General features: G+C 43.5%; 2 protein-coding genes across 12 annotated transcripts in view; one reads left to right on the top strand and one right to left on the bottom strand.

The window, feature by feature from the left end:
* The first annotated feature begins 1,875 nt into the window (after positions 1-1,875).
* On the top strand, positions 1,876-25,259 carry CASP8 (caspase 8). Of its 7 annotated transcripts, none has more exons than XM_008541812.2 (11): positions 1,876-2,307; positions 3,111-3,240; positions 4,568-4,638; positions 12,516-12,853; positions 16,053-16,158; positions 17,107-17,245; positions 17,359-17,403; positions 18,044-18,108; positions 19,672-19,813; positions 21,883-22,384; positions 23,643-25,259. In XM_008541812.2, the coding sequence occupies exons 4-11, from the start codon at positions 12,549-12,551 to the stop codon at positions 23,776-23,778; spliced, it is 1,440 nt and encodes a 479-aa protein (XP_008540034.1). In that variant the 5' UTR covers positions 1,876-2,307; positions 3,111-3,240; positions 4,568-4,638; positions 12,516-12,548; the 3' UTR covers positions 23,779-25,259. The 7 variants fall into 7 exon arrangements, with proteins under 7 accessions (XP_008540034.1, XP_008540035.1, XP_008540036.1 ...); XM_008541813.2 differs by having other exon boundaries at positions 2,159-2,307; positions 3,111-3,247; XM_008541814.2 differs by lacking the exon at positions 3,111-3,240 and having other exon boundaries at positions 2,168-2,307.
* FLACC1 (flagellum associated containing coiled-coil domains 1) overlaps positions 24,753-26,753 on the bottom strand; it is a 37,188-nt gene continuing 35,187 nt past the window's right edge. For 4 of the 5 annotated variants that reach the window (XM_070580741.1, XM_070580738.1, XM_070580739.1 and 1 more), the window contains one exon: positions 24,753-26,318. In XM_070580741.1, coding sequence (XP_070436842.1) covers positions 26,195-26,318 — 124 coding nt within the window. In that variant the 3' untranslated portion in view covers positions 24,753-26,194. The remainder of the gene's footprint in view (positions 26,319-26,753) is intronic. The other variant, XM_070580740.1, reaches the window with a different exon arrangement.

Below are 26,753 nucleotides of genomic sequence, written 5' to 3' on the forward strand. Positions count from 1 at the left end.
TGAGAGCCATGGTTGTGTATTAATATTTAGACAGTGATTAACTGGTCAGGGTCTTAGAGACAGACAGACATCATTCTGTCACTCGCTAGTTGAATGCACTTGGCCAAAGCTTTCAACTTCTCCAAGCCTCAGCTTCCTCATCCATAAAATGGGAGCAAAAATAGCATCCACTTCTGAGAATTGTCCAGAAGGTGAAATGAGCCAGTTTAGGTGGTCGTGTCTGGCACACAAAATGTTTGATAAATGTTAGCGGGTGCCATTAGACCAGCTCCTTTTCTCAGGGGACTGAGAACCCAAAGACTGTCTGACCTTTGTGCATAGTCACTCTATCCTAGTTTAAATTTATTGCTCTTCCATCCCCACGGTTCACTTCAAATCCTAAGCGTTGGGGAAGAGGGGCTATTGTGTTATAGTGGAAAAATCCTTGTGTGTGGCCCAACAGGACTGAGTTTGAGTCTATGTAACTGTTTAAGCCTCAGTTTCCTCATCCATCACGTGGGAGAACGATCCCCTGCATTGCTGAGAGAATTAGAGATAATTCGTGTAAAGGGTACAAATATAGGTACTGCATTATTGTCAGTGTTTCAGTTACAAATGCACAAGATGATGTAGTCCATTTGCTTATTTTTTCTTTTGTTTCCCTTGCCCGGTCAGACATGGTACTTGAAAATATGCTGCTAAGACCCACGTCAAAGGGTGTACTGCCTACGTTTTCATCTAGGAGTTTTATAGTTTCAGGTCTTGCATTCAAGTCTTTAATCCATTTTGAGTTAATTTTTGCATATGGTGTAAGATAGTGGTCTACTTTCATTCTTTTGCATGTGGCTGAGGGGAAAGGAGTTGGGGGAGGGCAAAAGGTATAGGGGGCACATGTGTATGGTGACAGATGAACCCCAGACTATGGGTGGTGGACACAATACAATCTATATAGAAACGGAAATATAATAATGTACACCTGAAATTTACACAATTTTATAAGCCAATATGACCTCAATAAAATAATTTTTTAAAATGTACAAGATATGAAAACAAAAGGGCAGGGGCCGGCCCTGTGGCCGAGTGGGTGAGTTCGTGCACTCCGCTTCAGCGGCCCAGGGTTACGCTGGTTCGGATCCTGGGCGCGGACATGGCACTGCTCATCAGGCCGTGCTGAGGCGGCATCCCACACGCCACAACTAGAAGAACCCACAACTAAAAATACACAACTATGTACCGGGGGGCTTTGGGAGAAAAAGGAAAATAAAATCTTTATAAAAGAAAACAAACGGGCAGAAAATCCCTAAAAGAATTCAAACAGGAAACAGAAGCAGAGAGTGGGGAGGGTATGAAGGACGAAGAAAAGCTGGGGAGGGCCCAGGGCAGGTCCTGAGAGACAGATCTCCGTATCACCACCGCCCCAGCCTCCGCTCGGAGAGGCCCTGCTCACTATAGCCCTGGGCGCGTGGCCAGGGGTGCGAACAGTGCTGTTAGCCTACTCAGGACTGGATCAGACCCACCCCCCTTTTTTCACGCAGAGTCTCCCCACATTTCAGCTAGAAGCCTGCTTTGACTCAAGGAGCGCCCCAGCCACAGGATCTCAGGGCTAGTCTGTGGCTTCCAGGCTGAGATTTGGGCCACAGCACAGAGGGGCAATTCCTCTCCTCAGACCCCTGTCAGGGGAGAGTGGCATTATACTTGCCATGGCAGTCTGAAGCCTGTCTTTTACAGGGGTTATTAATACTAAATGTAGTCAGCAGAAATGCCTTCCAGTAAAGCATGTCCAGCTTCCTGGTTTTCAGTTTGCACAATGACGAATTGTCTGTCAGCTCCTCCTCCTCTGAATGGTTGGATCTTGGGCATCGGTTGCTTCAAATAAGAAACATTTCTTGTTGGAGTGAGTCATTCTGTTCTCCAGTTTTAGGAATCAGGCTTATTCTCTAGTTCTTTCTGTTGAGACAGTTTCTTTCTCCTTGCTGAGACCAGATTCTGCCCTTCTGCCGGAGGGCAATGATTTCACAGGTTCTCCTCTGCCTCTTGTCATTTTTTAAAGCCCTGTTGAATTTGCTAGTAAATTCTGAATGTGGAGAGCAGAGAAACAGGAAGAGAGTCCCTCGGAGGAGAAAAGCTGGGGCGGGGAGATCGAAAGTGAAAGAAGTCTTCTTCCTGGAGGCGTTTCCCTTCTGCTCCCCTCCTCCCTCCCTGTTTCACGGGACTTTTCTCTGGCTGTGTGGACAAGCCTCAGGAATTTGAGTGTGTGAAGTTAGGCTGTTCAGGGGTCTTGGCTTGGGGACCCGGTGACTGTGATGTTGCTGGGACTGGTTGGAGAAGGTGAGTGCCTGGTGCAGAGATGGCTTCTGGGGACCGCGTTTCCAGACTCACTCACTGGGGGTCAGCTCTGGCCTGCCGAGTGGGGACACCACAGGGCCTGCCAGGGTCCTGATGCCCCAGCGAGGTTCCTCTCTGAACCACAGCCACCGCCTCGTGCCTCTTTAACTCTGAGGAGCCTCCAGTCCCTCTGCTGCTTTTCTGGTCACAGAGTCTCCCCAGACACCTCAACACAGACACACTGACTCCCTCCTGCTGGATCCCACAAGACTTTATTAACCTACTTATGTTTGTTTCCTTTTCTGTTAGGCCCTGGGACAGAGGTTGAGTTAATCATTCTATCAGGCTCCATGCCCTGTCGTCCTTGGACTCCCAGCCCGCAGCCCTCCCCCCCCCCCCCCCCCCCCCCGCTGCATTCTAGGCACTTTCTTTGATCCCCCCACTCCCACCGCACTTCCAACCCCCTCACCGGCTCCCAAAGACAACTGTCTACATCTTTTGATACATATCCCTGAATTGATCTGTGTCTTTGCAAAATGTATCATTGTTTTGTGTGTGTACACTAATTTTAAACTCTGTCACCTGGAGCAAGTAAGTATTTCTCTCTCTGTTTCCTCATCATTAAATGGGATTAATGCTACCTCCTGAGGTGGTTGGGAGGATTGAAGGAGATAGTATGTGTTAACCACTTATAAGAGTGACAGGCACCACGAAGTACCCAGTAGTTGTTAGCAATTATTATTACGTATTAGTATTATTTGTAAAGAGGAAGCACTCTGCCCTCTAAGTTCTGTGTATTTTGCCAGGTCCCACTCCCTAACCACTGCGAGGGAACACATGGTGGACAGGCTCCACAATCCTGTATGAGGACTACGTAAGAACCTGGCCACCAATCCTTGGCCTGATCCATCTCGCAAGCCTTTGCCAATCCGATAGGTATAAAGTGGGTATCTCGTTGCTTCATTTTGCGTGTCCCGGATTACTGATGAGTTTGACCATCACTTGGTACCTTTGGCTATTTGAGCATCCTATCAGGGAGCTCCACGTTTGTATCCATTGTCAGGGAGCTCCACGTTTGTATCCATTGTCCTTCTTTTCCTGTTGATTTGCAGGAAACGTTTGTATGTTCTGGATCTTGCTACTCCCGTGGCAGGTCCTGGGAACACGGACATGAAAGATGTGGTACCTGACCTGTGAGGCTCACAGCCCAGGATAGGAACTAGTCACAAAATAGCAAGACAAGTGGTGGGGTGGATGCTCAGGAAGCATCAAGAAAGAGCCAGGGAACACCTCCTGGGCGCGGATTTAGCCACTGACAGGCTTTCATTCCCTTGCTGTGTTCTCACACGGGCTTTGCAGGTGGAATCAAGCGGTCGTGAGGGGCTTCATATTACCGTGGCACCCTTGCCTCGCCTGTTAAGGCGAAGAGGCGCTTCCACACACCTTGTCTCATCCTCTCAGCTCTCATGTGAGCCTCTGCCCTCCAAAAGCTTATGTTTCTTTTGGGGAAAGAAAAAAGGCAGTTTCAGAGAAGAGAGGTACTTGATTTTTTTCCCCTACTTTTAACATCAGAAAACATTTCAACCAACTCACAGCAAAAAGAAAAGGCTAAGATGTGTTCACATCACCAGGGCCCAGACCACGGTGAGGGCCCCAGGATTTGCCTCTGTGGTAAGGTCTGCTGGGCCTCCTTGGAGGAAGGCCTTTGGTTCTAGAATTTTCTAGACTGCTAAGGGGGGAATCTAGTGGCCTCGGGGCCCATGGAGGTGATCCTTGTGTTTGAGTGCAGGTGGGAAACTGCGGGAGTTAGCTGTAGGAGTTAGCAAGCCGTGAGAGCCGTGGGGAGGGCACGCAGTTCTCAGATCTCACGATCTCTCTGAAGTGCTCAACCAATACTTATTGAATGAAAACATTAAAGTCTTAATAATGAACCCAGAAAATCTGTAAATTCCTGAAATATGAAAAGAAAGTGTTCTTAGTTGACATCCAGTCCAACTTTCTTCTTTCGGATTGTGGTACTGAGGCCCCGGAGGTGAAAAGACCCGTCCAAAGTCACACAGCCAGAGCCAAGGTTCGGGTGGCCAGCTTCCCCAGCCAGCACTCTGTGGCCTGTTGTACCTGGCCTCTCTCTCGCAGCTCTAGGAGGAGGCGCGGCTCCGAGGCCGGCCTACCTCACTCAGCCTATCGACTCAGGAGTTTTGAAAACAGGAAGTAGAGCGAGCTGTGCTTTTGGTTCTTCACTTGTTTTTCACTCTTGTCTTAGATGCACCAGGAGAAAGAAGCCTGAGAAGAAGCTGCTGCCACTGTGAAGGTCCCAGGATTGGCCTTTGTAAGGTTGGTTGGGCCTTTGGGGAAGAAGACCTTCGATTCTAGAGTTTTCTAGGCTGCTGAGGGTGGGATCTGGGTGATCCTTGCATTGGAGTGTAGAGCACAGAGTTAGCACTTCCTCTGAGAGTCATGGCGAGCGCCCCACAGTTTCCAGATCTCAAGGCCCCTCCAGCTCAGATTGATGTGTCCCTGGGGGCTTTTCTGGAATGCTCCAAGTACAGCTATCCATATAGCTATCCATATAACCCAAATAGTTCAATTATTCATTTTTTAAAGGAAATTAAAAAGGTACAGAACAATCCAGAAAATAATAGAATGGCATGCACAGACCGACAAAATCAGAGACCTGTGCTTGTGGGGTCAAGCATGCAGAGGTGAAGTCATGAATGTCATTCAGTTGGAAAATTACTGGTTGGTTACAGGTTTGATTGAGTTTGAACACCTTTACTATGCTGTGGGAAGGCCCTGGCCGCAGGGCCCTGCGGTGGACCGTGTGGATGCCTGTCAGGTTCTGTGGGAGCCCCCAATCTGGGGTGGCCATCCTGGGTGGAGGAAGCAGCCACACCCTCACTTAGGGGTTTAGGCTCAGAGCGGCTTTCAAGTTCTCTGGAGCTTTGAATGAGATGCAGATTTTTGTCTCAAAAGGTTAATGCAAGTTTTGGGTTTATTTTCCCTAGCTTTGAGGTAGTTATCCATATCACTGAAGGAGCTAGCGTGCTGCTGGAATATTGCTAGAAGGATTGTTTGTGCGTAGATGGAGTTTATTTGCAATTTAACTTGTGGCGTATAAGGTGAGGGTAGAGTTGGGACTCTGGAATGAGGTGCCGAGGTCTGAATCCAGGCTCCAGCGCCTGCTGGTTGGTTTGTAAAGTTCTGACCCTCTCTCTGCTATAGTGGATTTGTTAAGAATTCATGTTTTCGTGTTTTGGGTGGGTTTTTTTGGTCTTTTAAAATTTTTTATAATTTTAATCTTTAAAAATATTATGATTATATGTCTTTTTTTGCTAAATTCCTTCACTGGCTTCCAAGTGCAATTAGAAAAAAGTCTGAATTTTGGCAGAGCCTGGCATTGCAGCTCCCGAGTGAGATGCTTAAATCTGAGCCTGACTGTGCTCTCATTACCTTGATTTCTAAACTGATTTTTCACAGTAGTAAGATGAGGGCGATAATAGTTCTTCAGAGGCTTGTAGTAAAATGAGACAAGAAAAAATATTTTTATGTTTACAGGGATATATGTTATAAACATTTATATATCATAATATACACATTTACATGGAAAGACTTCCTGACATAAATTTATTATATAATATATAAAATATACTATATACTACAAATATATTTATATATAACATATTTGTATGTAGCAGATTTATTATTAACAGATATTATACAGTTGAATTTATTATTTAACAGATTTATTATTTAACACATATTGTAAAATTGAAAGTAAAAGAAAACTTCCTGGAGGTGTTTCCATCCACCACTCTCTTCCGCCTTATACGTATTATGTACCAAAAGATTCTAATTTATACATCTTATATATGTACATACATACACTAAAACAAAATATGTAAATTAAATTGGGAAAAAAACACCAAATGTGACAGAAGAATTACTTCTGAATGATGAGTTTCTGAGAGATTTTTCTTTTTCTTTTTACACTCTTCTTCACTTTCTCTAAGGCACAAGTGCACTTTTACTATTTGAGGATCAGAAAAATACAGCAGTGAGTGTTCTTGTAAAGCTGTTACTTTACCAACATTTCTGGCCCCTGGGCTCGGGCCGTGAACCCGGGGCTGTGAAACAAGAAGCCGGGTGCCTGCACTCAGAGCCTGATGCTGGCAGGCGCCCTCTGTAAACGGTGTAAGATCCTGGGCAGGTGATTGCTGCCCGGGCACTGTGACTAGAAAGACTTGTCACCTAATCGAACAAACTCACAGAGACTGAGTACCCTACCACAGGCGTCCTTCTCAGCGCCATTACGGCATGATGCAAAAATCACTTAGGAAGCATCGTCGTGTTATTGCAAAGATGACGAAATGCGTGGCTGAACTGGCTACAGAGGACAGGAGCCGAGCACCAGTCATGTCACGTCCAAGTTCATGTCATTCTGCCTTTGGATTGTAGGATTCTTTTTTTAATTATATACTGTCAGAAAATACTATTGACTATATAACTTAAAAAGGTTTATTCCTTTTGACTCAGTAATACTACTTCTAGGAAATTATTCTAGGAATATAATCAGGAGTGTACATGGAGATCTGCATTTTAAGATCATCCTAAATGAATCAGGGACTGGTTGCATAAATTATGGCCCATTCATATGATTAGATGCTTTACAGATTTAAAAATCTGTGCTGTGGAAAAAAAAAATGAAGACATCAAGATGTTCTTACAATGTTGCCAGTGGAAAAATCTACTTATATCTCAGAAATATGGTGTGTTCAAATGTGTGGAAAAATACGTATACATAAAATATTTGGTAAGAAAGACAGTAAAGTATTATTAGGCATCTATCTTTAGGTGATAGAATTATGGCTAATTTTTATTTTTTTAAAAATCTTTTCTGTATTTTCTAGAATGAATACAATAAGCATTGTTATCATCAGAAAAAAATAATTGTGGAGGGAAAAAGGAGATTCTGCTTTCATTTGATTCTTTGATCAATTTTATTCTGTAAAATGAGATTTTAACAGTGCTTAGAACGGATTTAAAGTTTTAGGGACACTGGCCCTAACTGTGCTAAACAGGGCTGAACATAGTTTACGTCCTTTCCAGAATATGAAAGAAAATGAGTCTTTAAATAAAGATTTTAATTTAGGTATTTGTACATTTAAAGTAGTAATACATGGATATGGTAAAAATTCAAAAAGGGTATTATAGAATGTAAAGCAAGCCCCTCTTCTGTCCACCCTAAGCCTCTCCCATCCCTCCAGTTCCTCTCCTCTGAGGCAACCAGTGAAGCAGCTTCCTGTGTGTTTTATTTAAAGACCTGTGAATACACAAATCCATGCACCACATAATAATGCATTATACTGTTGTTAGCGCCGTGGACAATTCCTAGTGACCATGTGGACAGCAGAGCTGACCCTGCCTGGTCTTTTTGCACCATCCTCTCACCTCCATGGGTGACCCTGCTGGTATCGGAAATACTGATGGCATAGCTTTCAGCATCACAGCAAACATGCCGCTGCCACAGTATGACAACCTAGGAGTCAGGGCCCGGGGAAACGAACCCGAGCCATGGTGGTGAGAGCGCTGAGTCTTAACCACTAGACCAGCAGGGCCGCTCAGGCCATTTTATAAATCACACATTTCCAATCATGTAGATCTTCCCATCCTTTTTAAGAGCTGAATAGAGTTCCCCTGAATGTGATTAATAGCTTATTTAACTCTTCTGATACTGATAAATGGTTCTTTCTACTCTTTTATGTCAAGCAATGCTGCCATAGGTAACCTTTATGTGTGTTTTATCACACTAACGTTTAAGCTAATGTAGGAAAAACTCCTGGAAGTTAAATGATGCGGTCAAAGGATATGTACATTTTATATTTTGACCCATATGGTCAAATTACCACCTACCTGTTTTTATTCCACCCTCTCACAGCACTGTATTGCAAGTTTTGGGCTTCACCAATTTGATGGTTAAAAAATGGTAGTTTGCAATTTCAGTTTCCCTTTTTGTTTTCCTTGCTGTGAATGAAGTTGAACATCTTTTCAAATGTGTAAAAGCCGTTGGTTTTAAAAAGTAAAGCCATTGTACATACTTTTCTCTGGACTGTCTGCTTGTGATCTCTACCTGTTTATGCAGTGGGTTATTCACCTCTCTCTCTTTCTCTTTTTTAAATTGACTTATAGGAGGCTTATTTTAAGAAAATTGGTCCCTTTTCTATCGTACATCAAATCATTGCCTTTTTTCCCCCAGTGCAAGATTTTTGTTTGTTTGTTCAGGTTATTTTTGCAGAATATTTCAGTTGTTATTTAAGGACATTTATCAATCTTTCCTTAATGGCTTTTGGGCTTTCTGTTATCCTTGGAAAAGTTCTTCACTGCTGCAAGATTATTTTGAAAAATTCTCCTATGTTTCTTTCCTTAGCACGTTAATTTTAGAGTTTTAATCTTTGATCCATCTGAAATTTATTTTGATGTAAGGCTTTCAGTTAGGGTCCATTTCAGTTTGTTCTAGAAGTCTGCCCAACTGTTCTGACACCTTGTGCTGGAAAAGCCACCTATGTGTGGACTGCCCTTTTTGTAGTGTGTTTGTTTTGGCCATTTGTCATGGTTAAAGTCTAATTTCATTTTTTATTGTTAATTTCTAATTACACATTAATTTCTAATTTCATTGTTAACTTTTAAGTGTTAGAAAATGTGGACTGTATTTTTCTGCTCTTTAGAAATCTATTAAGATTTTCTTTGTGGACAATTCTTGTGAATATTTTGTATGTGTTTGAAAGGATGCGTATTTGCTACTGAGAGGAAATGCCTGTTGGCGTTTGTTGATTGTGCTACTCAGATCTTCTAAGGTCTTCTATAGATTTTTCAGTTTCTGAGAGAGATGTGTGAAAGTTTCCTGCTATTTGGGGGGAAAGTAACTTATTCGAGTTCTCTTAACCTCTTTTAAAAGTTTAAGTTCTTCTAATATTTTGTTTTCTGTTAGGAACACAAATGGGATTGTGCCTCTCCTCTGTACCCCGGCCTCCTACCTGGAGGAGGAAGCCCTGAGATCTGCATTATCTGCCCCCTGCTTCCCACCAAACCTCATTTCCTGCCCTGCCCCCACGTACTTCCTTAGACTACCTTAGACACAAGAACACACCCCAGCTAGTATTTTCACATTAATTTCATTTGCACAGGTCGTATCTGCATACCTTCTCCTTGACACATTACAGGAAAGGCACGTTCCCTTTTCTTGATGCTTCACCCTCGAATTCTAGTTCTCTCCTCCACTGCCCAGAGAGAGTAACCTAATGAGTTTGGTATGTCTCTTTCCAGAACCTCCTTACCTTTTATTTCCTGCTTTTAGTTAAATGTCTGTAGTCACCAAAAATCTAATTTGTTGCTTTGAGTATTTTTAGATGGTATGATTTTTTTGTTATATTGCAACTTGCTTTCTTCACTTTTTTCACTGTCACATAGCACGTCTTGGATATCTACCTATTTTTATTTCAGAAGATCTGAGTGCGTTTCTCTTAACTCCTGCATACTACTCTGTAGTATGACTACCCCTTAGTCTGTGTAGCCGTTCCTTGATGGAAGGACATTTGGGACTTTTCTAGTTGTTCAGGGTCCACGTAATGCTGTGCTGAGACTCCATGCACATACTCTGTTGACCACACTTGTGTTTCTACAGAGTTGGATTTAAGAAACGGGCTTGCTAGTTTGTTTCCTTCTAAGTCCAGCAGTTTTTGTTTGTGGTACTTTGAACATAGGCTGTTAGGTGCTGGCCAGATATTTAAAGTATCTTTCCTAAATAAAAGTATTTTCTTGATAATTGACTGCTTTTGCAATGAAAGGTCTAGGCTCTACAGCCTTCGTGAATCCTGTGCAAAGTTTGTCCTTCCAATGCATCATCCCTCTAGTTTCCTGAATCAAGAAAACATCTAAACAATGCTGTAAGTTCTAGATTAAAAGGGAGAAAAAAGATTTTGCCCCATAATTCCAATTCTAAGAAGGAAATAATCAGAGATATGTACAAGATATATGGGAAAGCCTCTCAATGCAATATGATTTTTAACACTAAAGAAATGAAAAATTGCTTAAAATAAATTGTGATATAATCACATGCTAGAAATCCAGAAACATTAAAAATATGCCAAAGAAGAATATTTAATGGTAGAGGTAGATGTTCATTATCAATATTAAGGGGGGGGAACCAGGTGTACACACCTAGATATGCAGCTTGATTCTAATTTTTATACACATGTATCTTTGTGTGTGTGTGGTGTATAATAATAATGACTGTGACTGCGTTATAATTCACTGTATTTTCAATTTTCACCAAAAAATACTGCTTCTATAATCAGGAAGGAGGCGAAAGGTGTTTTTAAAAGGAAAAACGAAAAGTTTCAAAGACTTTTGGGCTATTTTTTAAAGATATTAAAACTTATTTAATGTGCGAGTATTTCGTTTTTAAGATCAGATGTAGAAAATAGATGGTCCTGGTCCATTTGATCACGACCTCTGAGTGACAGACTCAGGGTTTGTGTTTCATCCAAGAATGTTAATGAACACAGGGCGTTTACAGATCCGGGAGCCCACTCATCTGCTTGGTTCCAGGGAGGAAATAGGTGGAAACAGGTTAAGGTTATTTGAGGTTAAGGAGAGTGCCCAAGGGCACAGAGTCTGTGGGATGGAGGAAATGCTGGAGCTGGATGGGAACTTAAAGGTTCCGGTTCAAAGTTTGCAAACGGTAGCCCTCCAGGACCACCTCTTAAGGCAAAGGAGCATCTGAGTAAGGCTTAACGAAGAGTTCTTCCACTGCGAAGAGTCTGAAAACCGCTGCTTCCAACTGAGGGGATGGGAAAACTGGGAGGGTGAGGGAAGTGCTCCTGGTCACATGCCTGGTTCCTGTCTGGACCCCCAGCAGGGTCTTTTACCTTCTTTTGGGTTAGCCCTCATTTGGCACCATTAGTTCCTGGCCATTATTCTAAATGCATCGTGGGTGTTCTGTGTTCACATGCTCTAGGAGATGGGTGTTCCTCTCATCCCCATTGTACAGAGGAGCAATCTAACGCTCAGAGGACGGGAGCTGCCCAAAGGCCCCTACTCTGAACCGCTGCACTACCCACCTCCCTGCGGCAGTCGGCAGTGGGGGAGCTTGCTGGCTTTGCGGGCGACACTGTAGCCCGCCTTACAGAGCCGGGTCCCAGTCTTGTTCCTATGAAGAATCTGGTACAAACACTCACAAAGGAGCTCCCAGGCTCCTTTCACCATGAAGATGGGCCTATCAGAGCAGGGAGGCTGGGGAGAAGTCAGCCAAGGTGACATAAGGGGCTCGAGTGAGGGGAAACCCCAGACCCTGGGCTGCTTGCGTGAAAGTCGCCTGGGGTTTCCTGAAATATTGCCCTCTCCTTTTTCACCTACTCAAATGTGTAGTTGGTGAAAATACCACATAACTTGATTCAGAGACTGAGTTGAAAGGATTGACAGGGTTGGCCTGGTTCGGTTTCCAGTCTCAGGTTTCTGACCAGCTGTGGGTGTTGATGCTAAGGCCCTTGGGTAACAGGCCTGCATCATATCCTCCCACCACCATTGTTACGGTCATGTCCCATCACTTCTTCTGCCTCCAACACTCCCACCCTGTCCTCCACAGTGTGAAGGTGAATACCCAGTCGATGATGTTATTCTCATGTTTGCAATCCTTTCTTAAATCCCCATCATGTTTAAGACAAAGCCTGAACCCCTCGCCCTCAAGGATGAGGCTCCTTCTAACGGTTCCTGGCAACAGCTTCATCCCTTTGCCCCCTCACTCCCCGTCCCAAACCCTTTGTGCTTACTTTCTTGAGCTCCTTTTGCTGCCTGACTTGACTTGAACGTTCTTGCCTCAGTCTTTTGCATAAATTATTTCCTGCAAGAATTGTCCTTTCCCATGTTCTCCTCAAAGGTGCCTTCTGTAGGGAAGCCCTTCCCCACACGGAGTTAGGGATCCTCCCTCTACATTCCTACCGCACCCTGGTCACAACTCTCTGACCATTGGCTACTTTGTATATCTACCTTCCTAATTAGTAAGCTACTCGAGAGCAGGAGCTTGTCCTCTTTGTTTTCTCCCCCGTATCCACAGCAGAATATCTGGCATATAGTAGAGGTAATAGCTTTTGATAAGACAATAAACCAGTAAATGGTACCTTTCTTCCTCATCTGAATATAATTGTATTTTGACCTAGGCAACGACTGCATTCTCCTAACACTCCACCAGAATGAATTTCAACAGTTGTCTGTACAATATTGGGGAACAGCTGGACAGTGACGAGCTGGCCTCCCTCAAGTTCCTGAGCCTGGACCACATCCCACAAAGGAAGCAGGAACCCATCCAGGACGCCCTGATGTTATTCCAGAGGCTCCAGGAGAAGAGACTGCTGGAGGAGAGCAACCTGTCCTTCCTGAAGGAGCTGCTTTTCCGAATTAACAGACTGGATCTACTGACCACCGAGCTGGACACCAGCAAGGAGGAGATGGAGAGAGAGCTGCAGTCACCGGGCAGGGCCCAGATCTCTGCCTACAGGTGGGGAGAGCCTCCGCATTGTGGGCCCGGGAGGGGCGGGCTGCACGGATGCGTCTCTGTGGGCGGGGCTGATGCGGCTCGTGTGTGACTTTGGAGGCTCTGGGAAGATGTCCCACCAGGGCCAGATTGAGAAATTTAGAGACTTTATGTATAATTCAGGAAAAAGAAAAGGTGAGGCATAAAATAAAAATTTTTTTTCAAGGTGAAACGTTACCTATAGGTCTGCTGACATTAAAGTAGACTTTTCTAAATGTTCAGTCTCTCTCTCTGTCGTGTGTTTATGATCTGGGTGCCTCTGCTCTGCTGGTGCCCACATAGTGTGCTCGCTTTGCCTGTTACTGGATAAAGCGTCACTGCTTCCCGCCTGAGGTCCCCCTCCCACCGGCTGTGGATGACCACGGGAATTCCCAGTGGGGTTTAGGCCTTTAGTCTACACGTGAAGACTTCCATCCTAAAGTTCTCCAGTGAGGGGTGTGAGCCGCTGTGGATTGGCCAGGCCCGCCCCCCGTCCCAGCCGGCTTAGCCCCTGTGAGCCTGGCTGCTGCCAGGAGGACAGCAAGGGCTTAGGTCATCGGTGTTGCCAAGGGCCTGGCAGCTCGGCCGCCCCTCCCGTGGGAGAGTGGCTAAGCCAGGGGTGACAAGCCACATTCAGTTACATCTTTGAGATTCGGTGATAAGACTTTAAAAATAGAAACACGTTGCCAAGGTCTCTCTTGCAACATCCCGTTATGAGACACTGCTTAAAATTATTTTTGGCTTTCCTTTCAGAAAACTTGTACTCAGACCTTAGCTGTGGCCCGTTTCACTGTCTCTGCTTGTGTGTCAGTAACTGTGGCACGTGCGACCTTAAGTCCTCACAGCCGGGGCTGAAAGCCGCTGTCCTCTACTATTGCCATCCTTCTCTGCTCAGAGACCTGAGATTCTGGCACGTTCCTTGTCGTCTGTTTCTCTACTTGAGGCATGACCATTCTGATTTTAAATGACAAAGGAGACCTTCTGGGCGTTTGTTTCCTAGGGTTGGCGTAACCAAGTACCACGAACGCGATGGCTCAACACAGTAGAGAAATTTATTCTCTCACAGTTTTGAGGCTAGAAGTCTGAATCAAGGTGTGGGCAGATTCTGCTCTGGAGGCTCCCTGGGACAATCTGTTTCATGCTCCTCCCTTGGCTCCTGGTTTCTGCAGGCAAATCTTGGCATTCCTTGTCCTCTAGGTGTGTCGCCTCGATCCCTGCCTCCATTCTTCTCTCTGTGTCTGTCTGAATCCTTCTTCTTTTAAGGACTCCAGTCACTGGATTAGGGCCCACCCTAATCTGGTATGACCTCATCTTACAAAATTACATCAGTAAAGACAGTTTTTCCATAAGGTCACATTGACACGTTCTGGGCAGACTGAACTGGGGGGAGAGTGGGGGAGGACACCGTTTAATACTGGATAAGTTTGGTTTAATAGAATTGTGAAGTCCTTATGAGGAATTTTTTCCTTAAGGCATCAATTAATCGTAAAAAACAACAACCCTAGAACCAGGAAAGCTGGAGGGTCTCGTCTTGTGCCCACTGTCTTGGTCTTCTGAAAGTGGCACTCCTTCTGCCACATGAGCTAGGCTGACACAAACTGCCAAGGCCAGACAATGGCCTGTGCCTCTCTGTCGGAAGGCCGAGAGTCCCCACGTAGGGCAGGGTCTGTCTGTTAAAATCTTCCAATTTTAGCTTGGAAACGTAAGCATTAGCACAAGTATCATCTACTGCTTGGTCATCAATGTTAAACGTCAGCAGGAAGTTAAAAATGTGCCAGTGCGGCCACTTTCCATTTATAAGAAAATACTAGACAGTTTTATTTTCAAATTATAATTGGCTACCTGTAAAATAAATGTCTTATAAACTATTCAGGGTTTTTAGACAACGATGGTACAAGAAAGCCAGCAGGTTTCAGTAATGAGGAAAGTAAAAGGACAAGCTAACTTGTAATAAAGTTAAAATAAAGTTTTGACTGAACCCAATCTTGGCCAAACTGAGAAGGCTTTAGAGAAATATTTTTAGGGTAGAGATTCCCTGAGAAAGAGCACGAAGTAGATGATAGTACTGAGTAACTTCTATTTCTACACTATTTTTATTTTTGGAATTTTAATTTTCTAATTTAATTTTGAAGTTAACATATTTTTTTATTAAAGTTACTTTACTTTACACCATAATAATGAAAGGTTTTGTTCACTTATAAAACATTCCGTTGTTCATTCAGCAGGCATATGCCAAGAGCCTATAATACATTAGGAAATAATAATAATGCCTATTGTGTATTGAACATTTAGTATGTTGCCAAAGATTGGTTTAAGCACTTCAGATAAACTCATTCACGTAGTCTCAACACCTCCCACTGGTGTAGATAGTTTCAAGTGTAGATGAGCAAAAAATGTATAAGATGTCTAAAGTCACTCAGCTCACAGCTGGTGGGATCAAGGTTCCGACACCCATATTCTGGGTCCCCTGCACTTAAACACTCATCTCACAACCGTCTGGGCTTTTGGAAACAAAAAGGGCATGGACCGTGAACAAAGGCACAGCAGGGTGAATGCAGCCTTGAGGACCCGCAGGCAGTGCCTTAGTGGATGAGTGATGGTCTGTTGATAGACAAGGGAACGGGGTGTAGGGGGCATGGCGTAAAGGGGTGAGGAGCAGGCAGCTGGATGTGCCAGGAACGGACATGAGGGAGGTGGTGAGGAGTGGCCAAGAGGAGGAGGTGGGCTGGGCTCAGGTCACAAAGGTCTGTAGCCCAGAACCGAGTGTTTGGCTCTCCTACTGAAGGCAAGGACTGGGAGAACACTGTTGAGTTTTAGTTAAGGAAGTTATGATGCGATTTGCATTTTGAAAAGGATTATTTCCAAAATTGAAACTTTTTTCTATTGCAACAAAATCTTGATTTTATAGTGAAGGGACAAAGGAAAAACAGGGTTCATTTAATTGAAACTAACAGAACAAGTTCGGCGGAACTCTAAATTCTGTTAAGGGTGGGATGGTTGAGCATGAGTCTAGTCGTCTGTGTCACTGCGCCAGCCTCTTTCCAAGGACTCAACTTCTAAATTATGTCATTAGCTGGCTTTATTTTAAAGGGAGGCCGTTGGAATCAAGCGTGCTGTGACTCTGTGCATCAAATGGGGAATCCCTGAAGAAAGCTTTTCTAAAGTGTCTCCATTTCCACCACAGGGTCATGCTTTTTCAGATTTCAGAAGATGTCAACAAACTGGAATTGAAGTCCTTTAAGTTTCTTTTGAGCCGGGAGCTCCCCAAATGCAGACTGGATGACGACATGGTAAGACCTGGTCTTGCTCAGTGAGAGACTCAGTCCCGGGGATGCGTCAGCGGGTGGCTTCTGGGACGGAAGAGAGGGCTAGTCTGGTGAAAGCAAACTGAATTCTCACTTTTTATTCCAAGAGAGAAGAAGAAAGCTCTCAGGCATGAGGGTCGTAGATACGATTCCTTTGTATACTGTGAAGTGCTGCTCACATTAATTATCAGGAGCAAGGCAGAGTCAGGAGCAGGAGAAGAAGGCTGGTTGTGGGAAGCACAGCCCCATGTGGGACCCTGCAGAGCCAGGAAAGACAGTGGGGGGCCTGAGACATTTTCCTCATTTCTTCAGTCTCTGAAACAACTTGGGTCCTGGAACTCTGTGTGTGTGTGTGTGGTGTCTGTGTGTGTGGTGTGTGTGCAAGCCTGTGTGGGGCATGTGCAGTGCCATGCATGTGTGTGCATGTCTGTGTGTATTTGGTGTGGTGTCATGTATGTGTGTGTGCATGACTGTGTGTGTGTGATATGTGTGTGTGCATGTCTGTGTGTGCGTCTGTGGTGAGGGAACTCAGGTCTGGCAGTGGATCAGGTGTGTAGGCAATGCTAGGTGTGAAGCAGTCCCCAAGGCTGTCACCATGGGGCCCAGGCTGCTGGGTCTCAGCCATGCACTCGGCTGTTCAGTCCTCACAGAGAGGCGTCCACAGGGGTTTCAGCACACGAGCTGGGGCCTGGGTGCCGTCTGATGTGGCTTCTCCTCTATCTTCCATTTCTGTCTTTCTGGGCCAGAAAACACAGAACTGCTTCCCTAGTAGTCACTTGTCTTTATAGGGCCAGAATGTCCTCTCACGAGGGTTGGCTTCAGAAGCTAGGGTGGGCCCTTGGCTTGGAGAAAGTAGAAGTAAAAAAAAAAAATCTAATGTAAAAGCCAATGTGGCTCAATGCAGTCTTGCAACTTTATTTCTCCTCCCTCTAGATCCTGCTTGATATTTTCATAGAGATGGAGAAGAGGGTCATGCTAGGGGAAAGAAACTTGGACACCCTGAAAAAAATCTGTGAGCAAGTCAACAAGAGCCTGCTAAAGAAAATCAACGATTATGAAGAATTAAGCAGAGGTAGAAATAAAGTGACAGCTGTGAATCAGCAAAAGGTGTTCTTCAGCTGACAAATTCCTCTCTGTCAGAGTTGTTTCTAATCAAATATGCACGTGTTTCTTTTTTTAATTCAGAGGGAAGAATCAGCCTTGAAAGAAGTCCGGATGAATTTTCAAATGGTAATACTTAGAGATATGTTTTCCAGACTTATTTAGTTAACTTACAACGAGGCTATCAGGCCTCGTTGCCTCCTGGCCACAACCTTCTATCACAGCCACATCTGAAAGGACCTGCTCTCCTAACATCAGGACGAAGGCTCAGTGCCTACTTGATGTCACCTTCTCTACACATTGAAAGATGTAAAGAGAACTGTCAAAAGACACAGACCCTGCAGCCCCAGGCTAGCAAGTTTGAAATGCCTGCAGAGTTAGTTGTAATAAGATTGTTACTTATTCTGTGCACTGCAAGGATATTGTGTTCAAGGCAGTCTGTGAATTTTCTTTTTTTTTTCCTGCTTTTTCTCCCCAAATCCCCCCTGTACATAGCTGTATATTTTAGTTGTGGGTCCTTCTAGTTGTGGCATATGGGATGCCACCTCAGTGTGGCCTGATGAGCGCTGCCATGTCCGCGCCCAAGATCCAAACTGGTGAAACCCTGGGCCGCCAAAGCGGAGTGCGTGAACTTAACCACTCGGCCACGGGGCCGGCCCCCATGAATTTTCATTTTAAAAGGGACCTTATGTTGTCTTCGTGCTACATGTTTCTTTAGCAGATTACCTTCTGCACAAGTCTCACGCCCCTGTGTCTCGATTGCTCGCAGGGGAGGGCTCGCTCGCAGGGCAGGCAATGTCCGACTCTCCAGGACAGCAGAACAGCGAGTCCCAGGTACGTGGAAACCTCCCGTTCCTTTTTCTCTGCGCATTGCAGCTTCTAGTTACCACATTCCTTAGCTTTTTTTTAGCTTCCAGAGAAAGTTACTGAATAAGGGGCAGAGACTTACTGAAAAATTTGAGAACTGTAGAAAAAATTCACAAAGGACAACTTTAAAATGTGTTTTTTAATTTTAAAAATGTGATCTCTTCGGTTTCTTACGTGTTAAAATTTTATTTAGAAACCAGAGACAGAGGCATTGGAATAGTTGGAGGGGCCACCCGGTACCATGTTTCCAGCAGCTGCAGCAGCGAACTGGGAGAGGGCTGTGGGGGAAGAGGCCAGCAGGATGGGAAAAAGCAAAGCCTTTTCTTCCACCTTGACATTTCAAAGCTGTTTCTCCCTTGTGATTAGGGACAAGCAGCAAACGCTCACCATCTAGCTGCCTCTGTGCTCCCTCTCAGTGAGCTGGCACGAGAATGGGCTTTCTAGATGCAGTCACTTCTCTTTAGTAACACTCAACACTTCACCACTGACTCACTAGCCCGTTTGCTTCTCCCGGGGCGGAAGCGCAGGAACACCACGGTCCCGTGGGGGAGTTGAAATTCAGCTTGAGAGACCATTTACTGGTGGGCTCCTGAGTGAGCGCCCAGGCCTTGCTCAGCCTGAAGAGCAAGGCTTAACTGCAGTCACTGGCACTCGGTGGACAGTAAGGCACTCCACAAGTGTCGTCCCGCCGACAGCCAGCAGGCTGAGGGCAAGAGCCATCAGGTCACTGGCCCTAAGTCTTAAGATTATCAAGTAGTAGAGCCAAGAATTCGGCCCCCTAGCTTGGAGCCTTTTCTCCACCTCAAGGAGCTGCACGGGTTTCCCAATAAAGGCTGAATATGTCAGCACTGAAACAGCCCTGGGAACATCAGAAGGACACAGGGCCACCTCTGACTGTCCCATCAGGTCTTAGAGTGTGGACAGTGTAACCTGCAGCAGAGCCAGACCTGCCTGACCGTGGCATCGTGCTCCTCGAGTTGCTGTGGTCCTGAAAGCCGGATTAAGCCATCAGCTTTAAAGATCCTGGGGCCACACTCTGTTGTGTGTGAGGAGCTGGCTCTCAGCTGTTAGGCCAGAAGCATGGATGAGTTGAGTAAACAGCCAAGGGAATCCCAAGGTCACCAGGGACAGCCCAAAGGCAGCACCAAGACCTGTCATCCATTCAGCAACTGCAGAGCGAGCTTCACACATGAGTAGATCCTACCCCTGGTACTGAGGGTTTCTGCCTTGAGCAGAAAGGAGAACAAACAATGATGATACAACAATATTAATATCAGTGCAAAAGTGCCCAAGCATTGGGGCACTGACTGCACACACTAAGTTGGGGCAGACCCTGGGGAGCCTGTGCGAGAGCGGAAGAGGCGGAAACCAGCTCGTTTGGGAAAAGATGTCACGTTGGTGGTTAGTGCGCGTGCGTCCCATCTTGGCTGGGGGGCGGGGCAGCCTGACCTCTCACTGGGGAGCTGTTTGTTCACGTCTCAAGTGTTTGACCCACAGACTCAGCGCCTGGGTTGGATTTTTGTTTTTCAGACGTCAGACAAAGTTTACCGAATGGAAAGCAAACCTCGAGGATACTGTTTGATCTTTAACAATCATGATTTTAGCGCCGCACGGCGGGACGTGCCCAAACTTCAGAACATTAAGGATAGGAATGGAACGGATTTGGATGCAGGTACAGTAGAACCCAAAGAGAGGTGAAATATTTCTAATGCCTACGTTTTTATCAAAAGGGGAGAAGGAAAGCTGTACGAACAGGGCCACATGTTTCCAAAAAAATGGCTATAACCATATTTCCCTGTGGAGGTGAAGAACATTCTTATATATTTGCTAGTTTGCTGCTTTTGTTTTTTTTAAATTAATTTTTAAATCACAGCAATGTATGTATACAGATAAAATATCAAATTTTACCAAAAATCTTATAATGAAAAGCAGCAATCGCTTTACTTTTAATTCCACTAAACGAGCAGTGTTTCTGGAGAATGCATTGGATATTAGGCGGAAACATTGCCTTGGTATCAAAACCACTTGTAGAAGTTGCATTTATAAAAGTCGGGCTATGAGGGCAGCAGAAATTGTGAGTCCTTAACAGAAATAGCATTTTCAAATGTTAATCTAGCCAGAAATCCTTTTGCTCAGCCTATTTTGGCTAAAATTGAGAACTTACAAGTTAAATGAAAGAATAATTTGCAGCATGTGAACATAGAAATGGCTACAATAAAAAGCAATAATAGAAATAATTCAACCCAACCATTGTGATACTAAGAATTTTTATTTGATTAAAGAATTTTTGAAAATAGTAATTGAGTTATAATATCAGGCAATGGTATTTTTTCAATTGAGTAAAATTTAGAAAATTAAAGTAGGCTGATTTTAATCATCAGGACTATGCTAATGGTCTCTGTTAATTTTGTTTAGTCAAGTAAATCCATTCTAAGATTTTAAAAAACCACACAACTTAAGTCCATTGACTACATCATTCATCAACATACATCTTGGTATTGAAGAAAAGGTTTCAGACCTTTGATTTCCATTCACTTACTATTAAAACTTTTAATTAAAATAATATTTGATTGTATTTCTGGCCTTTTGGTCAAAGGATACCAACAGTTGCAGTTATGTAGGATGCATAAGTCTAGAGGTCTAATGTACAGCATGGTGACTATAGTTAATAACACTGTATTGAATACTGGAAATACGCTAAGAGTAGATTTCAGGTGGTCTTGTCACATACACACACACACACAAGGTAACTATGTCAGGAGATACCTTATTAGCTTGATTGCAGTAATCATTTCACTACATATATCATCATGTTGTACACCTTAAATGTATATAATTTTCATTTTTAAGAAAGAGGATCAGACAGGCAGTCTGAAAATGCTGAAAGACTGACTAAGTCTATTAGAGCATTTTGGGGAGAAATAATGTTAAGCATATAGAAAACAAAGCAATGAAAAATAATGCAATTGCTAATTCCAGGAAAGACAAAAAATTTAGTAAGAAAGGAAGCACAATTGAAGAATGTTGTGTTTACATAGTTCTGCTAATACAAATATTACTGTTGATTCAACTTAAAGTTGTAAATAATTGTGTAAGAGCACCAAATGCTCATCCTTCATAATGGGAACTCAATACAATAGTCTAAAATTTATAAATGTGTAAATAGCAATGTACTCAAATTTATTACAAAATGGAGGCTAATACCAAAAAAAGTAGTTAAAAGTTGGAAATGGTTGCCTTCATGGAACACGACTGGGTGAGAGAAGGGCAGAGACAGGATAGCTTTTTTATAACAGGCCTTTTAGTTCTACTTGACTTTTTAAACATTTATACCTTGTATTATGATAAGCCCTTTTGAGAATGTTCAGGATAAAGTAAATATAGATCTTTTATTAAGAAAATTATTTTACCTTTTTTTCTAATTATGTAAGTAATACAATCATTTTTTAGGTTGGTTCCACAGTAAGCCTAAATTACAGCTTACCCATCTTGTAGACTAGTTGAGAAAAGACAACAGGCCAACAACAGCTCTGTCCCCTTTCTCATTTGCCTCAGGACTAGGAAATGTTTTCAGCTGGTGGTAGTAAATATTAGAAGCCTGTGGAATCTAGCTACTAATATAGAGGGTTTTGTTCTGAAGTTTCAGTTCAAATTCTTATCTGATCAATGTTCTCTCTAGCTCTGGGCTGTGGTCTGGGAATTATTGTGGTGTAATATGACTTTGCTTATTTCACTTTTCAGAGGCTTTGAGCATGACCTTTACTGAGCTTCATTTTGAGGTAGTGCCTTACAAAAACTCCACAGCAAAGGATATCTGTGATGCTCTGCGAGAGTACCAAGAGATGGACCACAAAAAGAAGGACTGCTTCATCTGCTGCATCCTCTCCCATGGAGACAAGGGCATCATCTACGGCTGCGATGGGCAGGAAGCCTCCATCTATGAGCTGACCTCTTACTTCACTGGTTCTAACTGCCCTTCCCTCGCAGGCAAACCCAAAATCTTTTTTATTCAGGCTTGTCAAGGGGATAATTACCAGAAAGGTATAGCTGTTGAGACTGACTCGGAACTGACGGATGCCTATTTAGAAATGGACTCATCATTTCAGAAGAGATGCATCCCAGATGAGGCTGACTTTCTGCTGGGGATGGCCACTGTGAACAACTGTGTTTCCTACCGAAACCCCTTGGAAGGGACCTGGTATATCCAGTCACTTTGTCAGAGCCTCAGAGAAAGATGTCCTAGGTAATTTTTGCCTCCTCAGTGTTGAGTTGAGTTGAGCTGAGTTGAGTAGGCAAAAGAACTTCATTCATCTCTAGATGTCTAGCTGTGGATCGCAAAGCTGTACTTCCTAGGTCAGTTGCAAAGTGGGAGAGAGGGCAAGTGTTAACGTCTTTAGTTAACAGGTGGAAAAAATGGAGATACCTACTAAGGAGTATTCTTTATTTAGCCCTCAAAGGATGATCAGAGCATCATAGAGCTGGGAAGGATGGTAAAGGCATATAGTCCAGATTTGTCTCTAGGCAGAAACATAACTGAGACAACTCAATTAGTTTTGGAAGTCTTCCAAGAAGGCAGTAGCCCATTTCAATGTTTAAAATCCGCCAACTGTGTCAAAAGTTCTATAGTAACTATCCAACCTCAAACCTTCTTGGTGTATCAAGGGAGATAAGTACCAAAAAGTAAAAACGCTTTATGTTCCCACTAATTTGGCCTGATTTGAAGCCGCAAAATGTGGGAAAATATCCTTCCCTCATTTGTAACATCCTGTGCTTTCTTTAGTTAAATGATGATTTTGTATGTCACAGTTCACCCAAATGCACACACAGGTGACAGATGAATACCAGGGAATCGTCTGCAGGTTCTTTCTAGTTCTATATCTCATTATGTTTTAAGTGTATGAAAGTCAAGAATGTCCCATAGCAGATAAAGGAGTGAACCATAACATCAACACTATGTTTTCATTTTGTAACTCAGACCATGAACCCTGCAAGGTTCTCTGGGCTAGCTACAGAAGTGGACAAACAGGCTGCCCAGCTAACCTGAGAAGAGAGGCTGGTGAGAAAGAGAAGAGGTGGTTTCAGGGAACATTCGATTTTCACTTGCCTGAAGTTTGGTTGTATCATAGGTGAATCCACAGAAGCAATGTCAATGCTTGGGTGGATGTTGGGGGGTATTGAGGCGATTATGGGGGGCAAGTGACATAGGACGTGGAGCAGAGTGAGGTACAAACAGGTCAGGAGGGAAAGAAACCAAACCTGATGTTGACACTGAAGATTCTGATGGTTAGTAGAGATCCTGAGTAAACGGAAGATAAGCTGTTAAGTTCTGAGACAACTCATTTCCTTTGCTCGGAAAGCTGTGGTAGGTCTTGGTTTAGCAACTTATTATTTCAAATGCCTGATGTTTTGAGGGAAATAACTATCACTGAGCACAGCAGATGGAAGGGCTGACCAGTTGTTCTGTCCCCACATATGTCACCATGTTATGTTCTACTTTTCAGGGGCGAAGACATTCTGACCATCCTAACCAATGTGAACTTTGAAGTGAGCAGTAAGGACGACAAGAAAAATATGGGGAAACAGATGCCTCAACCTACTTTCACGCTGAGAAAAAGACTCGTCTTCCCTCTGAATTGATGCCATTGTTTATTTGCGTAACACTATGCTTAATTTATTGTTACTAAGATGCTGCTATTTTGCCTTTTTTTTTTTGGATGGCCGGAAAGGGAGAGAATGGGAGTCAGGACAATCTAATTTTTATGCAAATTCAAGCCTAACTCTCTGGCCCTGCAATAACAGCTGGACATTTCTAGCCATGGGCACGACTTTAATTATATTTTTAACTCAATGAAAAAGTTTTAAAAAACTTATGGTAGATTTTTAAAGTCTAGTTAAGTTTAAAAGAAATATAATATCATAAAGAGTCAAAAACAGTGACAGAATGTTTTCCACATATCTCTCATCTGCTTTCAACTTAGAATCATTTAATTCCCTTCAAATTGTTAAACTTTAAAAACAAAGTTAAGGGTTCCATTCTGCAGCTTTGACCTTGAACACAGAGTTAATGCTAGACCAGAGACTTGACGAGGCACATGAAGAAGGGGAGGTGGTGAAAGGCCTCGGATCAGCGAACGTTGTTAAATGTCAGGAGACAGTAAGTGTCAAGAAACCCATACTCACCCTCCCCTCCTTCCTGGTTCCTATGAGAATTTGCCAGACTCACATTCCTGCTCCCTGCGTATGAGGTTCAGGGTGTGACGCTCCCACATCCAGCCTGGTGACAGCTGGCGAGAGTGACAAGTGATCTCAGAAGGACAGACACGAGCCTCCTCTCCTGAGCTGGGAGAAGACGCTGCTCTCCAGTGGGAAAGACACCAAGACTGTTTACACTGAGATTTCATGAAACCTGGCATGATTTCCCTTGTTTTTGTTATTCATAAGTACACCATTAAGTTCACTTTTGAAAGGGCTGATGTTAATCTGATATTCACTTCTTTGTACTTCCGGTCCTTCCCTTTCCAAGCCATCCTCCACACTACTTTACAACTTTCTCTAAAATATTTCTTTTTTTTTTTAAAGATTGGCACCTGAGCTAACAACTATTGCCAATCTTCTTTTTTTTTTTTTTTTCCTGCTTTGTCTTCCCAACCCCCTGTACATAGTTGTATATCTTAGTTGCAGGTCCTTCTAGTTGTGGGATGTGGGATGCCGCCTCGACGTGGCCTGACGAGCTGTGCCATGTCCGTGCCCAGGATCCAAACCCTGGGCCGCTGCAGCAGAGCACGAACTTAACCACTTGGCCACGGAGCCAGCCCCTAAAATATTTCTTATGTTAAAATCTTTTAAAAATTAAAAATATTTTACAAATTCTTTATGTTGTTTCTAAATTCCCCTCTCAGCCTTTTCTCTTATTGCTCTGATGGTTTATCCATGCTTCTGTTTCAGCCAGTGTAACTGGCTTTTTTACTAATGATGCTGTGCTCTTCTGCATTTGCTCTTTTTTATATATATCATTTCATTCCAAATATTTAGGAATTACATTACTTTTAAGAAGTAAGTTTTTTTAAGAAGATTTTTTCAAAAATATTTTTAATAGAATAAAATATAATTTTACCTTACTATTCCTTGGAGATTGGATTGTTTGTTTGTTTCGTTTTTGTTTTTTTGTCAATGGCATCTCGCAGGTAGAAAACATTTGTATCAAGTGAAAACATTTTACTTGAGCCTCCCAGTATTGTCTCACATAGTTGTATTTTAAAAAAATTCATTGTGCATATTTAAAAATTGGGAGATGTCACATAAAAACCAGAATACTTTCTTTTGAAAAATCAGGTGATCTGACCACATTGACCCCATGCTCCTGTATAGCAAGAACGGAATGGGCTCACCCAGTCCCATCCTGCTATCCCCCCACTGCCCTGTCTCCTCCTTTGAGGCTGCTGCCAACTACCCTTTATCCCTGGGCTTGTGATCTGTTTTTCCTTATGTCCAGCCCACTTCACTTACTCACGTTGCCTGCCCTGTGGGCGTTTGAATTCTGGAGATGGTTTAGAGAAGTGGCAGAATCACCAGAAACTCTTTCCAAATCGCAGGTTAGGGAGGTGGGGGAGTGGGGCACATGAAAGAGAGACAGGTCTTTGGAATCATATCAATAAGTTATCCTTCCAGCTAGCTAAAAGCGCCAGGGGGACAAAAGGTACACCACAAAATGTAGTCAACATTTAATAGGAAGAAGTTCTTCAGCTCAGTGTCTTCACAATAAAACATGTAAAAGGGAAAGAGAAAATAGTACAAAGCCCAGAGAAAGCTCAGCTCCAGCTATTAAGAACATCACTCTTCAACGAAGAGTCATGAAAATCTATGTAATTGAGATAAGCATTCATACATTCCAGACCACTCAGAGGGAAGCAAATTGTGAAAAGACAAATACAATCAAAGCAACCCAAGAACTAAACTCACCATATGCATTTCTCAAAGAAACCTCACAGCAGTTCTCTAGGCCCACAGAGAAGGGGTTCCTACCATCCTTGGCAACAGAGAACAACTTCTCTGCTCATGATTCTTGTCTTTTTTTGCTACCATCTTCTAAAGTGTCAGAATCTTCCTCATAAACAGTAAGGGAAGGTGATCTCCCATATCGTTGATAAATTTCTTCATTCTTGGCGATTATCTTTTGCCTATAAAGAAAGAGAAGATGTATCACTGTAGACTCGAAGGGTAGGAAGGGGTGGGAGGTACCTGGGGGAGAGAAACACGACTTCATTCCCTCACGGGAGACAGGGTCACTCATTCCTTGCAATGGTTGTGAATTTACTGAGATATGATATTTGGGTGCCCAAATTCCCATATGAGGAATTTTCTCCTAAATTAACACAATGAATAACTGCCCTTTATTAAAGTGTTGACCAGAATTTATTTCAATTGACATGCAACTTCAGGTAACAGAATAATTTCTGACCTGAAGCTGATTTCCACAGGCACCAGATGCAGCTGCATCCAAGGGCCAACCGTGGACACATGACCGTCTACACTCTCAGGGGAGATGGGCCAAAAAATAATCCTCAGTCACAGAACTGAATAAACTCAGAGACTCTCAGATAAATCTCCTGTGT

Source organism: Equus przewalskii, chromosome 17, assembly GCF_037783145.1.
Source record: "Equus przewalskii isolate Varuska chromosome 17, EquPr2, whole genome shotgun sequence".
In the NCBI taxonomy this organism is placed as follows: Eukaryota; Metazoa; Chordata; class Mammalia; order Perissodactyla; family Equidae; genus Equus; species Equus przewalskii.

Coding starts and splice junctions, on each gene's coding strand:
- CASP8 (XM_008541812.2), top strand. CDS start 12,549: ATGAATTTCAACAGTTGTCTGTACAATATTGGGGAACAGCTGGACAGT. Junction 12,854..16,052: donor GCCCAGATCTCTGCCTACAG/GTGGGGAGAGCC, acceptor TTTCCACCACAG/GGTCATGCTTTTTCAGATTT. Junction 19,814..21,882: donor TGGAACGGATTTGGATGCAG/GTACAGTAGAAC, acceptor TTCACTTTTCAG/AGGCTTTGAGCATGACCTTT.